Source organism: Rana temporaria, chromosome 1 (assembly GCF_905171775.1).
Source record: "Rana temporaria chromosome 1, aRanTem1.1, whole genome shotgun sequence".
Lineage (NCBI taxonomy): Eukaryota > Metazoa > Chordata > Amphibia > Anura > Ranidae > Rana > Rana temporaria.
The window spans coordinates 401,973,642-401,994,046 of record NC_053489.1 but is presented as its reverse complement, the minus strand read 5'-3'; the positions used below and the strand labels follow the sequence as shown (position 1 = coordinate 401,994,046).

The 20,405-nt window shown below is 48.1% G+C and overlaps 1 protein-coding gene across 4 annotated transcripts in view; it reads right to left on the bottom strand.

Annotated features, from left to right (window-relative positions):
- The window catches only part of AP3D1 (adaptor related protein complex 3 subunit delta 1), a 203,587-nt gene that overhangs the window by 102,320 nt on the left and 80,862 nt on the right, over positions 1–20,405 (bottom strand). For all 4 annotated transcript variants that reach the window (XM_040323311.1, XM_040323319.1, XM_040323328.1 and 1 more), the window contains exons 15-17: positions 19,253–19,484; positions 7,548–7,693; positions 3,177–3,318 (exon numbers count right to left, since the gene is read on the bottom strand). In XM_040323311.1, coding sequence (XP_040179245.1) covers positions 3,177–3,318; positions 7,548–7,693; positions 19,253–19,484 — 520 coding nt within the window. The remainder of the gene's footprint in view (positions 1–3,176; positions 3,319–7,547; positions 7,694–19,252; positions 19,485–20,405) is intronic.

Here is a 20,405-nt window from a genome sequence, read left to right as displayed (position 1 = left end):
GTGGGTCTCTCGGTGCTGTAGCCTTAGCTCCGGGGGAGATCTCCTGAAACAGGTGAAAATAGCGTTGGATTTCTCCCGATTTTCTGCCTGCGGGTGTCCCCTTCGTAGCTGCTCTCGTCCTGTACTTTTTGCTCGAGTTCATACCGATTTAGAATGTGTTTTTGCCGTTAAGTGGGGTCCGGGAGCTCTGCAAAAGTACAGCTTCACTCGGCCATGTCCAGACCACGCCCCTGGCAATTAAAATTTTGAGTAATTGGTGGTTGTTCTCTGAGATTTTAGAACTTTAGAACGGGAATCTACGTGCCCCCATAGAACAACCACCAATTACTCAGAATTTTTTATTGGATGAAACAAATGCAAAAAAAGTCAAACCAGGACTTTTGAGATTATATAATAAAATATATTTTTTTCAACATACTCCCGTGCTACTGGGAACCACCACGACCGGTAGTATAACACGCTGTAATTTAGGAATGTTTTTAGAAATAGAAATGTTAATAGTTTATTCTTATCAATTCCAAAAAATGTGAAAGTAAATGAACAGAAGAGAAATAGAAATCAATATTTGGTAACCACCCTTTGCCTTCAAAACAGCATCAATTCTTCTAGGTACACTTGCACACAGTTTTTGAAAGAACTCGGAGGTAGGTTGTTCCAGACATCTTGGAGAACTAACCACAGATCTTCTGTGGATGTAGGCTGCCTCAAATACTTCTGTCTCTTCATGTAACAACAGACTCAACATTGATATTAGGGCTCTGTTGGGGTCAAACCATCACATTTCTGGACTCCTTGTTGTTTTTTACACTGAAGATAGTTCTTAAAGGGGAGTTCCAACCATTTGTATGTTTATTAAAAGTCAGCAGCAACAAAAAGTGTAGCTGCTGGCTTTTAATAAACAGACACTTACCTGCTACAGCGCTCCAGCCGGCCGGGGCTCCGCTCCTCTCCCCCCCTCCCCGGCCGGCGTCTTCATTCTCAGTGTGGGCACCCGGCCGTGACAGCTTTCGGCTTCACGGCCGGGCACCCACTGCGCATGCGCGAGCGGCACTGCGCATGCGCGATCGGCGCTGCGCCGTGTAATTGGCCAGGAGATCGCCTAGGACCTGTGACGTGTCCTAGGCGATCGCCTACAGCAGCCCCTTCCTGTAGGCGATTACAGGAAGGAGGAAGTGGGACAGGAAGTCACACTCTTCCTGAAGCCCCCACTCCCCCCCCAAAAAAATTACATGCCAAATGTGGCATGTAAGGGGGAGAGGAGTGGGTTAAGAGGAAGTTCCAAATTTGGGTGGAACTCCTCTTTAATGACATTGGCTGTATGCTTGGAGTAATTGTTCTGCGTAAGAATAAATTTGGGGTATGGCATGATAGTTAAGCACCACTGATGCTTACTAAATCTCCACATCTACAGAGCCCAAAAAAAAAAAAAAAACGTATACACACACAAACAGTTATCTATGCCCTTTTCTAAAACCCAAACTGAAATATGGCAGCAATGTGTAGCATTATGTTTTCCCTAAAGGGGTCAGTAGTCGCACCATTGTTGATCTTGTGTTACTAGCCATTTGGGATATGCGGATGAGGAATTTTAATTCCAGCAATATGGTGCACCGCACTACTGCCGAGACAGGAGAGCCTATCAATGACATTCTGCCAGGAGGTTGGACAGAACATAGAGGTGCTGTTAAATTCCCTCCACGTACCCCCGGACTCAAGTCTAAAGGCAAAATGTATTTCTTTGTTTTGTGCAGAGGGATTAGAGCCCCTGACAGTTTTTATTGCTGTCTGTGTCCCCCTGTTAAGTAGATTCACCAGCTACATTTACCATTGAAAGTGAAAGTAAAAAGAAAACACCAATTTTTGAGTTGTCCCCAGAAAAGTAATGGATGGGAAATCTTCCAATGGAGAAACCAGTTCTGGTGAACTGGGAATCCCCCAAAAATTCCTTTGATTTGCAGAGATATCTTCTCACGTCCTGTTTGGCTATGGGACAGGCAATAAAGGGAAATATCTGCAATGGGACAGAGATGGCGAAAAAAACTAGAATATCTAGAATATAATAAAAAAACAAACAGTTTTGCCCATAGTTCTACTTGAACACCCTTTGATGTCTATCTGTGGGGAACATTAAAGGATGTGGTGTACAGTAGAAAACCGACCACACTACGGGAAAAATCTGGAAACCCAATTCAGAGCAATTCCTGTGGACACGCTGCTCAATGTTGCTGGGGTTGGGGGGACATTGCATTAAATGCTATTCTTTTAAGAGCGTTATGAAAACAGCATTGCACATGTGAAAAAGTTCTTATGGTGACACTGGGACTGCGGCAGCGGTAATCAGGGACAATGGAATTGGTGCGATGGAGGTGATCAGGGGTCTTTTGGGAGGAACTTTAAATGCTCTCTGAAGAGCAATATGATCAGATCACTCTTCAAAGCATTGCACATGTGAACAAGTTCTTAAATGGGGACACTAACTGGGGCGTGAGTCGTAATTAGGGACACCAGGACTGTGGCGTTGGCGCTCTGGTGACATTGTAGGGCTGTTATCATGTACAATGGTTGGCTGCTCGGATATCACTATGTTTTTTTTATTATTTATTTTTACACACATTTTCCTGGCGCGTTAAGATGCATTCATGCAACTACTGTGATCACTGTAATTGGTCACAGTGGTACAGGGCTACTAGGCGATCGTAAGTTCTAACCCTGCACTCTCTCCCAAAGTCATCTGGGATAAGACAGGTCCCAGACTACTGCAGGACCATTCATAGTGTGTGGCACTGCTCACGCATGCACAGTGGGCACCCAGCTGTGAAGCCGCAAACTGCCACAGCTGGGTGCCCATAGCAAAGATGCCAGCAAGAAAGGACACAGGGGGAAAACGGCTGGGGTTTGGAACAGGTGAGTGGCGGTCTATTAAAAAGCCAGCAGCAGTTTTTGTAGCCGCTGACTTTCACATTTTCACTCAAGAGAAAAAAAAGTAGCCAGATATGGTTAAAGTGAAAAAAAAAATGCACAGTGCACTCCTGATAATGGATTATGTGCTTTACTTCTTGTGCTATTTTGTTAAATGAGCTTGTAAAATTTAATTTGTGACTGAAAACAAGCTTTATAAGTAAGCCACTGTCTGGTATTAGTTAAAAAAACAAAGTGGATGATGTACATTTTCTTACCCTTGCCAACTCTTCTTCATCTATTTCTGGTCGAGAAGACTTCCCGTGTGCCTGTTTCTCATCCTGAAATATTGCTTTGGGCTTTTCATCTTCTGATTCACTATCAGATGGTGGTTCATTGATCCAAGCATCCAAGTCTAAGCTGCGAACAGTAAAGAAAAAAAAAAATAAAGGTTAAAAACTCCAGGAAAAACAAACATACTTTTAAAATCTGCTGGCACACAAGGAATTAGGTACAAAGGGATGAATGCCACTTCCTGGATCTCTCTTTTGTATAGAAATTACTGGTTCACCAAGTGCTAACAGCATAGCTTACACTATACTACGGTGCTGAAAGATTCCTACACCCCTGGTAGAATGAGCTTTCGCTTTAAAGGGAGGAGCTTAAGTTTCAGACCATAAGCCTGAATGACCAATTGACAGACCCAAAAGCAATGGAAGCTGCCTTCCCCCTTCTTGGTAAAACAAAGAAGGAGTCTGATCCTCAGATCTCCGCAGATCTAGACAAATAAACCTTGACTGCCCGGAGAACGTTTAAAGAATGCAGTGATCTCTCTTCCGCCAAACGAGGCCGAGAGAAAAAAGGCGGCAAAATAATGTCCCGATTTAAATGAAAGGCCGACACCACTTTTGGCAAAAAGGATGAAACAGGTCAAAAACACAACTCTGTCATGGTGAAGAATCAAGCATGGTTCCCTGCACGAAAGGGCCGCCAACTCCGACACCCTTCTAGCCGAGGTAAAGGCAACCAGGAAAGCTAGCTTACGATAAAGCAAGTCTAATGGAATTTCCTTGATGGGCTCAAATGGTTGCTTCTGTAACACAGACAGTACCAAGTTCAAGTCCCAAGGACACATAGGTGACCTAATGGGGGGGAAGCAAACGAGTTGCCCAGTGCATAAAAGTTCAGGCCAGTGAATAGGAGGCTAAAGGCCTTTGGAAGAATACTAACAGGGACAAAAATCTGACATCTGATTGTACTCAAAGCCAATTTAAATTCCACAGCTAACTGTAGAAAAGAGAATTCTCCCAATCACAAATTTCCGAGGATGGCATTTTCTGGCTTCACACCAAGCAATATAAGACTTCCAGAAACTATGATATATCTTCCTAGTGAGGCCACTACTGAGTGGACAGACTCCATCCGAATGGACTGGATCAGTAGATACTGGTTTAGGGATCTTGGATCCAAAACGGACCTTGTGACCCTGTTTGGTTTTTGAAACGTAAACGGGTTTGAATGAAACCCTGCTCCCCTTTCAGATACAGGAACCCCTACAATCATCTCTCCTTGATGCACTAAATGATGTAGTGCCTAAAACAGCAAGTCTCTTTTTGGAGTATCCGAGGAAACGCAGGATCTTAGAACCCCCCCCCCCCCCCCCCCCAACTCCAGCTTGTAACCACAGGATATAGTTGAGGTGACCCCCTCGTCCTGAACTATTGTTCTCCAAATGTCGGCAAAGTGCAGCAGCCTTCCCCCCACCAGATAGAGTGGGGGTGTCCCCTCAAAAGGAGGACTTGGTGCTGAGTTTAGAAGAGTTTTAAACTCGGGGCTTATTCTGGCCCTGGCCTTGCGGCTTGCCCCTGGCTCTAGCACCATGTTGACAGCGGAACTGCCTTGGCACCGAGACACTTGAGGAATCAGTCCCTGAGGTTTTCTTCACAGGAAGTAGAGAACTCTTCCGCCCGGAAATATTTTGGATATAATTTGTCCAAATAAACATTCCCCATGAAAGGGGAAATCTGACAATAACTTTCTACAAGGAAGCTCGGCTGACCATTTCTTAACCACCTCAGCCCCGGACCAAATTGCTGGTTAAAGACCCGGCCACTTTTTGCGATTCGGCACTGCGTCGCTTTAACGGACAATTGCGCGGTCGTGCGATGTGGCTCCTAAACAAAATTGGCGTCCTTTTTTCCCCCACAAAGAGAGCTTTATTTTGGTGGTATTTTAACACCTCTGCGGTTTTTAGTTTTTGCACTATAAACAAAAATAGAGCGACAATAGAGCTCGCCCCTGACGCGCGTCAGGGGCGAGCAGGGGGCGCGCACGCCCCTATTGGCTGCTCGACAAGATGACGTAGATCGCACAGCAGAGCCGACCTGCCGCCGTAAAACGTTTTACGGCGGCTGGTCTGCAAGCGGTTAAAGTGAACGCCCACTAACACACAACTCCCTTTCTCCATCTGCAACGTAGAGTGCATCCCGACTCTCCTGTAGTCCAAGGGAGGGGGCGAGCACGACACCCCACACCAGGGAGAAAGCCTTGCATTACTGTGTCGAGTTACAGACAGAAGAACAGGAAGTGAGGATTTCTCAGAAGAAATAAGGACATTTAAAAGCAAAATCGAAGGATGAGGAAAGTGAAGGAGGACTGCACTAAAGTAAAGGAAGCCATTTAGGAAAAAAAATATTGTACCTTTATAACCCCTTTAAAGTGGTACTAAAACTTTATTTTTTATTTTTATAAATACACAAACAAACATGTCATACTTACCTACACTGTGCAGTTTGCTTTGCACAGAGTGGCCCCAATCGTCCTCTTCTGGGGTCACAAAGCGGCTCTCAGGGCTCCACCCCGCAAGAGCTAACCCCCTCTGGGAAGCTCTCTACCGAAGGGGTTACCTTACTGGCATGCTCCATACAGTCTGCGGCCATAGCCAAGTGTATGACTCGGCCCCGCCCCCAATGGCTGCGCTGCTATCAATCTATCCAATGAAGAGCCAAGAAGCCTGGGCAACGATCGAGCGCGTTTACGACGCGGGACTTTCCAGGGCTCAGGTAAGTAAAACGGGAGGCGCTAATCGTTGGATGTTTTTTCACCTTAATGCATAGAATGCCCTTTTAAATCTAAATGGGCGCTGGATGCCCCCAAGAGGTGAAAGGTGGGAAGAAACATGGGAATGTGCATTTTTACAGCTGGTTTACAGCTGTTTCCACAAGGGACAGGTTGATTTAGTACAAACTCCTACATAAGGACACAAGCAAAAAAAAAGTACACTTTCAAACACCCACAGCTAGCCCAAAACTGCCCCGTATGGTCACTGTACACAGGTGTCCAACCTCTAGCTAGCTTGACTTATTTTTACAATCACTGGCACACCCCACAATAAGTAAATAAGGGGGTTTCAGTTACTCGTCAAGCACAGGACAACTTAGGAACTAGGAGCCCAATCTAAACCCTATCACGGCGGGTTCCTGTCACTTGAGGACCTTCAAGAACTGGGTACCCGTTTAGGGTCCACTCCCTTGGACCTGTACAGCACCCTGCAGAAATGCCTTAGCGCTGTGGTGTCCAGGATTCCACTTCGCAGAGTCCAGTGCCCGAAGGTCGCATTACAGGCAAAACCTTGCAGGTTCTTGAGTCGTCTTTGTGAGGATCGGGTACCATTTATCTAATCATAAAGAGCCTGTGTCTAATGGATCAGATCGGTCAATCCCTTGATTCACTAAGAACTGTTTGTGGGACTAGAGACCTGGAGCTCAGACTTACGTGCCATCCACCTTGCAGACACTGGTGTAAGTAAAAAATAAAAAAAAAATAAGAGTCCTGCCTGTATGGGAGGGGTTACATAGGGGATCGCTTCCTGTCTAAAGAAAGACCTACCAGTGTCCATTCACCTGGAGATGAAGTATAACCAAGTAATAATAATTAGCCTAACTCTGTGTCCCATGATGAATGAAAAAAATAAAAATAAAAAATAAATGGAAAAAAACAACCAAAAACATACATGTCTCTTCTTGCCTGCTCCATGCAACAGAATTGCATAGAGTGGTCCCAAACTTCTTCTTGGTTTCCCTGCTGGCACTCCTGGCTTCTCCACTCTGGCTAAAGCCCCCAATAAGAAGCCGCAATGGGAGCACTCATGCAGGCTTGCTCCTGAGCCCCACGGCTGTGTTTGACACAAAAAGCATGACTTGGACTTATCCTGTTCACTGGCTTTGATTGACAGCCAACAAAGCCTGCAAGACTCAGAATAAGGGGAGAGAAGCGCTTCAGACATGCACGGTGCTGGATTGAATGAGAGCTCAAGTATGTGAGGGTGAGGGGCCAATACCTAAAAAAAAATGTTTACCTTACTGTAAAGAATACATGCAGGTAAAAAAAGTTTATGGTTTAGAACCACTTTAAACAGTATCATAACGTCTGCTGGTTCTGGATTTTGCAGTGGTTACAGCACTGCATTTGACACAGCAAAACCACGTTTTTTTTAATACCCAACTCATAAATGCAGATTTTTAATAATTTCAGGAGCTGGCTGCAGACATCTGTTCCATTATAAATATTATAAATGAACAATGGGTTAATGGTGTGCTACTGAGTAAATATCATTTGGGGGGGGGGGGGGGGGTTTGACCACCACATACCCTTCGGGAATAGGGACTTTCTTCTGGGCTTTTGGAGCAACAGGATTCAGTTCTCCAGCAAACAAAGCCATCACCTCCTCAGCTACTGGAACCTCTTTTGTCTGTAACTTCAGGATATATTTCATGAGCTGCAGAATACAAGAAGCCTGCAAATACACAAACCATGACCATCAGAAAACAAAAGCAAAGGTTTGCATTTAAGACATGCAATGGTGAAAATCTCTATTTTTAGATGGCTTGTGTGAAAGAAATAATATGATTTAAAGCCAAATTATGTGGCAGAGTTTTTTCCAGGGGTCGTGGACAGCATACTCTCAGGTAGGAAGGGTCTGTGTGTAAAATCTGTCAACCACCTTATACTCAATCCAACAGCAGCAGATTTCCCCATATGGGTCAAAGGATGGATCCGGGAATTACCATTTCTTGTTTCCTTATGTCTGATCTTTTTAGATTCAGAACAACTGGCTTGATATGCCGATGGGAGGCTTTATTTAACCCTCACATGTACTCCAAAATGGATATATTATTACCTTATCTGTGGACACACAACGGAGATATAGATATTGGGTAGGTTTGACTTTACCTGCATACAGTGTCTCTGACCTCCAGATTGATGTAGTTTAAAAACCATTTATAGAGGCCATCATAAAAGTTTACTTAATCTTATTTCTGTAATTTTTAGTGATCCTAAGAACCGGTTCACACTGGGGCGACTCGTCAGGCGACTCAGCCGCCTGACAAGTCGCGTCCCAGTCTGTTCAATAGAACCGTTCTAATAGGAGCGACGCAAGTCACTCCGACTTAAAAAAAGGTTCTTGTACTACTTCGGGGACGACTTGCATTGACTTCTATACAGAAGTAATTTTGCAAGTCGCCGCTGAAGTCGTCTTCAGGACGCCTTGCCGAGTCGCCCCCGAAGTCGTGCCGCCCCAGTGTGAACCGGCTCTGAGCGACGGTGGACCATTTCCTTTGCGATTAGGTCCTGCTTCCCCTGTTCAAGGAAAAAGAGGGGGGTTCTGCATGCTTGGGTGCGCCTTGTGTGGAGCTGCAGACGCCTGCTGGGGATACTTGTTAATCTTTGTGGTGCTGTGTCCACTCCTGGGGGTTTCCCTCCCCCCCCCCTTCTCCCACCTCAGGTCATTGTGGAGCTGCAGCTGACTGGCTTCTCACTGGATGCTATGGAAATCTGTATATAATACAAATGGTCAGTACCTATGTTTTACTGTTTAATTTGTCTGTAAGACATAGGTTAATAAGATTTTTTTGTACTCACCGTAAAATCCTTTTCTCTGTCGTCCATGGACAGACACAGCTCCTTAAATATTGACATGTGGGTTATGTTCCTGTTCATAGGAGAGGACTAGGCAGAACATGTTAGTTATCTTAAAACATGCAACTTGAACAGACTTAAACAGCCCCGCCCAGGGGGCGGTCCCTCCGGTCACAACCCCTCACCCTGCAGCATGCAGCTCAGTTCGTCAAAAAGCAGTACAAAACTTAAAAAGAAGTGGTGGGTGCTGTGTCCGTCCATGGACGACAGAGAAAAGGATTTTACGGGGGAGTACAAAAAAAATCCTATTTTCTCTTTTCATCCATGGACGGACACAGGTTCTTAAATCTTGACATGTGGGACGTCGCCAAGCAGTGTCAAAAAAAAAAAACAAGGGGTGAGAACAGCAATCAAAAGACTTAACTTCACCCCAAACAGAGCTCCTCAACGGAGGAGTTGCGGCCAAAGGAAGCATCCGAAGATGCACTCACATCAACCTTGTAAAACTTTAAAAAAAAGTGTAAACAGACGACCGGGTAGCCGCCTTACACACCTGTGAGACAGATGCTTGATGTCGGAAAGCCCAGGAGGCACCAAATTGCCCCGGTCGAATGCGCTGTGGCAGGAAAGGGAGGTGCCCGTCCCTTAAAGGCATAGGCCTGGATGACGGTCTGCCTGATCCACCTAGAAATGGTGGCAGACTAGACAGCCAGGATCTTCTGTGGACCAGACACCGACACGAACAGCAAATCAGATCTCCGGAAGGGAGCCATAGCAGACAGGTACACCCGTAGGGCACGTACCACATCCAAAGTATGTAGCACAACCTCCTTGAGATGCGACGGCTGAGGACACAAGGCTTGAAGTAAAATGTCCTCATTTGGGTGAAAAGTCGAAACTACCTTAGGAAGGAATGAGGGCTGTGGACGCAATACCGCCTTATCCTTATGGAGGACCAAGTAAGGGGACTTGCAAGACAAGGCCGCCAATACAGAAACCCTTCTGATCGATGTAATGGCAAACTAGAAAAGCAACTTTCTGAGAAAGCGTTAAGAGGAATCTCCTTGATATTCTCAAAGGGAGGTTCCTGAAGCACCAAGAGCACTGGATTCAAGTCCCACGGAGAAAGTGGTGGTCTAATTGGGGGAATCACGTGTCGGACCCCCTGTACAAACGTACTTGCCAGTGAGTGAGCCGCCAGGGGTCGTTGGAAGAAGACAACCAAGGCTGAAATCTGCCCCTTAATAGTGCTTAAGGCAATTTTCGGATTCACTCTGCGCTGTAAGAACAGCAGGATCCGAGAAACTGAATATGCCCGTGGACGCAAAGCCATCTCTTCACACAGAGATAGATGCATGCCTTCCAAGTGCGATGGTAGATCTTCCGGGAAGAAGATTTCCGGGCCCTTAACATGGTGGAGATTACCGAATCTGACAGACCACGGTCCCTTAGTACCTGGCTTTCAATAGCCATGCCGTTAAAGCCAGCGACTGTAAAGCAGGATGAAGTATGGGACCTTGAGACAGAAGGTCCTCCCGCATTGGCAGACGCCAGGGAGCGTCTGCTACCAGTCTCACGTGGTCAGCGTACCAGGGACGCCCGGGGCGATTAGAATCAGTGGAATCCCCTCGGCCTCCACTCTGCGGAGCAGACGAGGAAGCAATTTCATTAGGGGAAAGGCATAAAATTAGCCGATACCGTCCCCATGGAGTCACCAACGCGTCTGCCCAGGGATCCCTAGACCTGGCCACAAACCTCGACACCTTGCGATTGAGTCGAGAGGCCAGTAGATCCACATCTGGTGTGTCCCATTTCTGACAAAGGAGTTGAAACACCTCCGGGTGTAATGACCATTCCTCTTGGTCCAGCATCTGGCGACTCAGTCCGCCTGCCAGTTTTCTATGCCCGGAATGTAAACAGCCGATAGAGCCTGTACGCTCCTTTCGGCCCATCTTAGGATGTGAGTGACCTCCGACACTGCGGTCGAGCTCCTTGTTTCTCCCTGATGGTTGACCCCCCAGGCTGACATCTGTTGTGATCACAGTCCAGTAGAAAGGAAGGAAAGAATTCCCGGAGTGCCGGGGATGCCAGCAACCAAGTCAGAGAGGCCCTGACTAGGCGACTTACCTGAATCGGATGATCCAGAGACAATGGGGATTTGTTCCATTTGGACAAAATCTCCCTCTGCAGCACCCGAGTATGGGATTGGGCATACGGTACTGCCTCGAAGGAGGCTACCATGAGGCCCAGGACTCTCAAACAGAAACGGAGAGACGACCATTTTCGGGATGTTAACTACCTCACTGCAGCCTGAAGCGTCTGCAACTTCTCTGGAGGGAGAAAAACTCCAGAATCAGCCCCAGGTATTCTAGGCGCTGAGTCGGAACCAACACTGACTTCTGGAGGTTCAGTACCCATCCAAAGTCTTGGAGAGTCTGACTGGCTATAGACAGGTCGTCCTCTAATTCTGAGCTGGAAGCAGCTCTCAGAAGAAGATCATCTAAGTAACCTACGACGGCAATGCCTCGCTGCCTCACCAAAGCTAGAATCGGGGCGAGCACCTTGGTGAAAACTCTTGGTGCTGACGCCAGGCCAAAGGGGAGAGCCACAAATTGATAGTGGTCCTCCCCAACCGCAAAAGGCAGGAATCCCTGGTGCCTGTCGCATATGGGGACATGCAAGTACGCGTCCTTGATGTCCAGGGAAGCCAGAAAGTCCCCAGGGTGGAACACAGCTACCACAGAGCGAAACAATTCCATCTTGAATTTCCGAACTTTTACAAAGGCATCGAGTGCCTTGAGGTCTAGGATTGGACGAACACCGTCCTTCGAAACCACAAACAGATTTGAGTAGAATCCCTAAAACCCATCCTGCGGTGGCAAGGGTATTATTACCCCGCACCACAACAAGTCTTGAACTGCCCCAGTCAGGGCAGTCCGACAAGACTGTAGGAAAGGAAGATTTGAGGGAAAGAATCTATTTAGTGGACAAGAAGGAAACTCGATCTTGTACCCTGAAGAGACCACTTCGCAAACCCACTGGTCGGAAAGCAGGGAGGTGCAGCGTTGCATCACATACGTACACCAGACCCTGTACCTGCTGGTCGGCCAGTGTCACAATTTCTTGTGGGAACTGATGCTCCTCCACTGCCTGGTGCAAAAGTTTTTTTTTTTTTTTCAAATTGTTTTTATTAAAGTTTTTCAGATAGTACAGAAAGAAGAACAAAATAGATAGGACATAGAGTTACAGCTCAAATATGCATACAGTGCAAAGCGAATACGCGTTATGGTTCACTGTTACAGTGTGCTTTGAAAACCAAAGTAAGGACTGCTGGGGAGCAGAGGGCGCACCCAGTCACTGACATGACACAATCACCGCGTGCCGACACAGCAACTCGACATATGCCAACAGTGGGACTCAGGCTAAGTGAGAGAGGTAAGGTCTACATGAAAAGTTTAACCAGCAGTTTCGGACTCCGCCAACCAAGCCCTCCAAACCTTGTCATACTTCTGCGGGCAGCCTCTATTGAAGTATGTATCCTTGTATAGGGGGAGGCTGGCGTTGACCAGACGTCTCCACTGCAACAGGGAGGGGGGCGTGGGTTTCTTCCAGTGCATAGCAACATTCTTACGTGCATAGAAGAGGAGTAGGCTGATCAGTGTACGCTTGGCGGAGGATGTAACAATGTTTTCAATTATACCCAAGAGACAGACCTCCATTGCCAAGGGCAGTTGAGCCGCCGCCACTTTGTTAGTCAATTCTAACACCTCCTCCCAATACTGTTTCACTGCAGGGCATGTCCAAAAAATGTGGGAGAAGTCGCCGGGAGAGGCGCTACACCTCCAGCACTCCGGGGAATGCGCAGAGTTCATCTTGTGAAGCCTGTGTGGGGTGAAATATGCCCTGTGAACAATTTTAAATTGAACCAGTCTATCCCGAACCGAAACCAGGGTGCTAGAGGGAAGATCCCATACATCATCCCAATCGTCAGTATCCAACGTGGGAATATCTCTCCGCCACCTGGATCGCAGCCCGTCCAGGGGGGGGAGAGATACGAAGATCAAATAGGAGTACAGGTGTGAGGTGGGCTTTGCATCACAGCTAAATCTAAGTGTCCTCTCTAACTCCGACTGAGCCACAATGCATGAGGACCGCGGAAACTGCGCTGCAAATGCATGTGACAATTGGCGATATCTGAAAGCATAGTGTGAAGGTAAATTAAATGTGGACATGAGCTCCTCAAAGGGTATCAACTTATTTTGCGAGACAATGTGCGACATCAATTTGATGCCGCGTCTTGACCACGCCGCGGGGTCTAGAAGCTTATAGAGGTGGTCTAGGGTGGGGTTCAGCCAGAGGGGGGCATTAGGGGAAACCTCAGAGGGTTTACATTTTTCAATAGCTAGTCCCGTCCGCCACGCCCGTAGTGTGGTAAGCATGGAAGGGGTCAGGGGGTGCGGCGCACGGGGGCCCCGGAACAGCAATAACCGAAGGGCCTCCAGCGAACCGACCACCGAGGCCTCCAGGGCGGTGGAGGTGTTGGTCCCGTCCGGCCGCAGCCACCAGGCTGCGGTCACCAGCTGGGTTGCCAGAAAGTACCTGTAGCAATCAGGGAACGCCATTCCCCCCTGTGTTCGCGGCCTCATTAACGTTGTCAGTTTGTACCTTGGCGGAGAGGTGCCCCAAATGAAAGAGGAGAAGATTTGATTTAATTTGTGGAAGAAGGACTTGGGCACCCACTGAGGGGAGTGGCGAAAGAGGTATATCAATTTTGGGACAATTTTCATCTTGAGGAGATTAACCCGTCCCCAGACAGACAAAGGCAGGTTATCCCATGCCTTGAGCCTTGACTGAGCCTCTAGTAAAACTGGGGATAGATTAAGCGAGATAAAGTCTGTGGCCACGGCAGAGACCTGCACCCCTAGGTACTTAAATGAACTAACCCAACATAGTGGGTTGTCGGGCAGGGAGGTGGACCTGGCTGCCTGGTCAATCGGGAAAAGCAGGGACTTGGACCAGTTCACCTTGAGCCCAGTGACCGAGGCGAACGCGTTCAGCACAGTCAGAGCGCCTCGCAGCGAGGGACCAGCGTCATTCAGGAACAATAACAAATCGTCCGCGTACAGAGCCACCCTCTCCTCCAGCAAGCCCACACGGAGACCTTTAATGAGTGGTGAGGAGCGGAGGGCCTCCGCCACCGGTTCAATGGCAAGGGCAAAAAGGGCCGGAGAGAGAGGGCAACCCTGCCGCGTTCCCCTGTAGAGCCTGAAGGGGACAGACAGTCCACCCCCCAGCCGCACCGACGAAGTGGGGGCCCTGTACAACACCTGAAGCCACTTGATGAAAAGCAGAGGAAACCCCATCCGTCGCAAAGTCTCCCACAGAAAAGGCCACTCGACCGTGTCGAAGGCCTTTTCGACATCTAATGAGGCCACGGCCCTGGTACCTTCGTTTATATGTTGGGTGTGTATATTGGTGAAGAGCCGCCTGAGGTTCACATCCGTGGACCTCCGGGGCATGAAACCCGTCTGGTCTGAGTCTATCACAGTGGGCAGCATGGGGTATAGTCGGAGGGCAAGGAGTTTGGTTAGGATTTTAAAATCAGTGTTAAGGAGAGCAATGGGTCTGTATGAGGCACACAGGGATGGATCTTTGGGAGGTTTGTATATCAGCGTCAAATGTGCGTGGTACATGGATAAAGGGAGATTCCCGTCTGTCAGGCTGGAAGTGTATAGCTGGGCCAACAGGGGGGCCAAGAGGCCCACGTGTGCCCTGTAAAAGTCTAACGGGAGCCCGTCTGGACCAGGCGCCTTGCCCGGTGGGAAGGACTGGATGGCGATCTGTACCTCCAGGGCCGTAATCGGTCGGACCAGAGCCTCCCGCTCCTCATCAGATAGCCAGCCCAGCGCCAGAGGGTCCAGCAGGGCTTGTAGGGTCTCGGGTCTGAAGTCTGTGGGCAAACTGGAGGAATATAATGTCCTGTAAAAGTCACTAAAGGTCTGGAGGACCTCCCGTGGGGAGGACACTGTCCCACCCCCAGGAGTTTGGAGGAGCGAAATCGTCGTGAGAGGTTGGTCATGTTGGGCCATCATAGCCAACAGGCGGCCATTACGGTCCCCCTGTTCAAAGGCCCGCTGTTTGCCCTTATGGATTTCCAGGCGCGTTGCCTCTGCCAGGTGCAGCTGCATGTTTCGTTGGGCCACCATCAGTAGATCAAAATGATCCGAGGTGGGGTCCGAATTGTACCTGTCAGTGCTGTCAGTAGTGGCTTGTTCCAATTCCCTGGTCCGGGCCGAGTGTTGTTTCTTTACATTGGCTATGGAGGAGATGTATTGCCCTCTGGCATATGCCTTAAAGGCATCCCAGACAACCTCAGGGGAAGAAGTTCCTGCATTATTTTCCCAAAATTCAGATAGAAGAGGGGGTAGGGCCTCAGCTATGTCAGGATGAGTGACCCATTGAGCGCCCAGCCGCCAAAGCGCAGCGCTGCGCGATGCCGGCGAGCGGAGTTTCACCATCAGGGGACTATGATCCGACAGACCGCTTGGAAGATAGTCCACCTCCAACACATCCGCTAACAGTGCGGGGTTGGAGAAGGCCAGATCTATCCGGGACGCGGTCTTGTAGGAGGCCGAGAAGCACGAGTAAGCCCTCGTCCCCGGGTGTTTCCATCTCCAGATCTCCTCCAGACCTACCGCCTGGGCCCAGGCAGGCAGGTCCAGGGATCTATGTTTAGGTGGCACAGGCCTGTCGAGATCGTGCGATAGTATGGCGTTAAAGTCACCCATTACCAAAACCTTTCCGGGGCAGAACGGTGCGATCTTATCCATCACCTCATATAGTAAGGCAGGTGAAAAGGGGGGGGGGAATATATAAATTGACAATAATGTACCTCTGTGCCCAGAGCGTGAAGACCAATATCACGTATTTACCCAGGGGGTCTGTGCGGACCTCCTCAATCACGCAGGGGAAATTTTTATGAACAAGGATCGATACGCCCCTAGCATACGTGGAGTATGTGGCATGTATCGCCCGCTGCACCCATGGCTTCTTAAGGGTTAGGATCTTGCTGCCCATGAGATGTGTCTCTTGGAGTAAAATGAGTTGGGGTGAGCGGGATTTTAAATATTGAAAAAGGGTGGCACGCTTAAATTTAGAATTAAGGCCTCTGACATTCCAGGAGAGGATGGTGAAAGAGTCAGGTGGGCGGTTAGCCATAAGGTGGAGTAGGAGAAAAATAGGAGGAGTCATTAACCAGATGCACCCCAGAGCCCCCCATGAGCAGCAAGATCCCAAGCACACAGCACTGCATGACATATACACCTAAGCATAGCGTATTCGCCTGGTGCAAAAGTTTAGCCCATTCAGTGAGTGTCTGAGACACCAAAGTCGCAGCCACCAACGGCCGCAACGCTGACCCCAGCATGGCGAACACGGTCCGAGTCACCGCTTCGGATCTCCTATTAGTAGGGTCCTTAAAGCAGGGGTCCCCTTTACCGGGATAGTGGTTACCTTGTTCAACCTTGATACCGGGGGTCAACTACAGGGGGAGAAGCCCATTTTTTCAAAAGGGGTAACTGATCGCCATGTGCTGAGGGACCACAACGGACCTCTGCGGCCTTTCCCATGCCTCATCTATGAATCTGTCAAAGAAATCAACATAAGGAAAAATCTTTAAAGAGCGGGTCGGCTTGTGTGACCCAAAAGGGACTGACACCCCAGTGGATGTCTCAGCAGTAGCTTCAAGCTTAAGGGTGTCCCTTACTGCATTAATAAGAGCTCCCACAAGTGCACTGTCCTGCATGGACGAGGAGTCCTCCTCAGTGCCTGGACGGTCCTGGTCCGCATCCTGACACCCCAGAACAGGAATCCTGTGCTGCAGCAAGGCCCGAGTCAGAGCATTCCCCAGGAGATGGCGGGGGGAGGGGGCGCTTTTTACCCCCCTTACGCCTGCATGCCACTTCCACCCTGGCAACAAATGACTCCAGGACTGCCGACAAATTGTCCATGGAAACCGCAGGTGCAGGGACACCAGCTGCTGCCTCTGGAATGTCTGGGGAAAAAATACCAGCTTCAGACTCCAGTCTGACCCACTGACAGTCCTTAGGAACCAAGTCAAGACACTTGTGACAAAAAATGTCCACCCTCCTAGCTGCGCTGACCGGGGGGGGGGGGGGGGGGGGGGGTGTTACCCAGGGACTCACCACCCAGCCAGAGACTGCCCAGCACCGTTCTCTGCCTCACACACAGCGTGTGACTGAGGTGTTCTGTGAGGCGATTAGCGCTATTCGCGCCGAACAGGGAACTTCCAGCGCTAGAGGCCAAGCCACACAAAGTGAAAAAAAACAATCCAAAATGGCCAATGGACTCCACAGGACAAAAGGGAGCGTGCTATAACAAAATGGCCACCTGCAATGAAGACCTGCGCCACAGCGCGGCCACGACAAAATGGGCGCCAATGGAATTTTTTTTTTTCCTGCATTGAAAAACACACTAGAAAATGGCACCGGCGCTACCAAAAATGGCGCAGGGATGCCGAGCGGTGGCTCCCAAAAGACACCACCCCCACAGCCCCCTACAGGTACACCCCGCCGACGCAGCAGGCCCCACCATGAGAAGGAGGAAAGGGGGGGGACAGAGAGAGGGAAGGGAGGACAGGGGACCCCCTAATGACCCTCCAGGAAGGCCAGCTGTTCCAAACATACAAAACAAGAGGAACCGTAACTTACCCGTCCATGCGTGGACATTGCTGGTGTGTTCCAGACAGACTCACCGCTGAACATACGGAGTGGCTGTCGGCCATGGCCCACTGTGACTGAACCCCGAGTAGGCCAGTCATATGTGAGCCCCGGAGTAAAAAAAAACTCACCGACCACCCCTGGAGCAAACGGGACATGTCGTGGCTGACCCAGCGCTCAACTAAGATCTGCTCATGCTCGAAGGCTGGACTGGGGAGACTACCAGGATCTATAATATCCAGCTTGTCGCCCAGACGGCACTTAATAGAAGAAGATCTCAGGATCAAAAAATATAATAAAAAGTAACAATTTCTGTAGGACTCTGGGCCCAAGGGGGAACCAGGTCCATCTCCTCTACTAGGCAGGGAAAAAAAACTAGCTGCATGCTGCAGGGTGAAGGGTCATGATCGGAGGGACCGCCCCCTGGGCGGGGCTGTTCAACTCTGTTAAAGTTACATGTTTTAAAGATAACCAACATGTTCTGCCTAGTCCTCTTATGAACAGGAACATAACCCACATGTCAAGATTTAAAGGAGCTGTGTCCGTCCATGGACGAAAAGAGAAAAGCCTGTTTTTTGTTTAATGTAACAATGTGTTGGTGTAAATGTATGCATTTACAACTTTGTGCTTCTCTCTCTCTCCCATAACTATAGATGTAAATATCTTTGCGACAACCTATTACCCCTGAAGAAGAGGTTTACCTTCAATGACCTTGAAACGTTGGGTTTTTCTGTTTTCAGTTAGAGACTTTCAATAGATTTGGTTATTGTATAGAACATCATTTAATCAATGCATCCATTTATGTGCATATGTCATAGGCGTGCACAGCCTATTGTATTAGGGTGTGCACCCTAAGGCCCCTTACACGGGGCAACGGAGGTGCGGTGACAGTATAGCAGCGCGATTTTTAGCAGCGCTATACTGTCGTATTTACCGCGATATTCGGCCGCTAGCGGTGCGGTTTTAACCCCGATAGCGGCCGAAAAAGGGTTAATACTGCCGGCAATGCGCCTCTGCAGAGGCGCATTGCCGGCGGTATTACCGCGGTTTCCCATTGATTTCAATGGGAAAAAGCCGTATAGGAGCGGTAAACACCCCGCTCCTATACAGCTCCAAAGATGTGGCTAGCAGGACTTTTAGAGGAAACACACTCCCTTGAGTGACTGACACTGTGGAAGGGGAAATACGAGAGCCAAGGCAGAAACTAAGGTGCCAGTAGGTATTACAGGGTACCAGCTTTTGAGGGATAAAACAAGGAACGAACCAGTCCGTGCTGCATGACCCCTTGAGGGGGTTGAAACTTCCTGTTACACAGAGTCCAATAGGCAACAGCTCTTAATAAGCCAGTATCCCATTTGCAGACGTAAATCTTCTGAATAAACTAAAAAAATAATAACTTGTGCAGACTGCACAGACAAGGGCATCCCCTAAGACACTAGCAATAAATCGAAGCTGTGACTAGCTGGGAGAGGTTATGTCTGGGAAAGAACCAGTCTTTTTTGCCAGTGTCTAATCACTTGCAAGTGGCAGCATAACCCCATCATAATGGATATGAAGATACCCTGTGGTCTGGGATCTACAAGAAAAATTGGCAGCACCATTGATTTGTCATGAAAAACGTGAATCTAAACCTAATTTCAGACTTTAAGATCAGCATTAGATAAAGAAACATGTCAACCAAAAAGAAAATATATTACCCGTTCTTGAACTTCCAAGTCAGCGCTCTGCACAAACTGAGGAAGCCTCTCAACCATAAGTTGTGTTATCTCCTGTGCTGCTTGATGATCTCCTTCCCCTTCTTTGTGCTGGAGGATACCAGAATATAACTTCACCACATTCTGTACATAAACCGCCTGAATATGACCAGGCAGAGTAGTGACCTTTGGCCTCAACATAGCCTCCAGTGTCTGGTGAGGTTCTGTCAAGTGTCTGGAAAAAGATGATAATAAAAACAAATCAGAGAATATAAAAACAAAAAAAAGGCACATGACTCAGCTGAAGAGTTTTACATAAGATAAACAATACCCTAAGACCCGGTTCACACTGGGGCGTCTCGTCAGGCGACTCAGCCGCCTGACAAGTCGCGTCCCATTGTAATCAATAGAACCGTTCTAATCGGAGCGACGCAAGCATAGGGTCGCATCTGGCCCCAGGGCCACAGTTTGGAGACCCCTGCTCTACACAGAAGCTAAACACCCAACATTACAATAATATATATATATATAATACATTATATATATATATATATATATATATATATATATATATATATATATATATTATACACACACACACACACAGTGGATATAAAAAGTCTACACACCCCTGTTAAAATATCAGGTTTCTGTGATATAAAAAAAATATGACACAAAGATAAATCATAAGTCATTCCAGATTTTTTCCACCTTTAATGTGACTTAAAAACCGTACAACTCAATTGAAAAATAAACTGAAATATTTTAGGGAGGGGAAGTAAAAACAAAAAAATAAAATATGGTTGCATAAGTGTGCATACCCTTACACCAATACTTTGTTGAAGCACCTTTTGATTTTATTACAGCACTCAGTCTTTTTGGGTATGAGTCTGTCAGCATGGCACATCTTGACTTGGCAACATTTACCCATTCTTCTTTGCAAAAACATTCCAAATCTGTCAGATTGTGAGGGCATCTCCTGTGCACAGCCCTCTTCAGATCACCCCACATATTTTCAATGGGATTCAGGTCTGGGCTCTGGCTGGGCCATTCCAAAATGTGAATCTTCTTCCGGTGAAGCCATGCCTTTATTGATTTGGATGTATGTTTTGGGTTGTTCTAATGCTGAAAGATGAAGTTCCTCTTCATGTTCAGC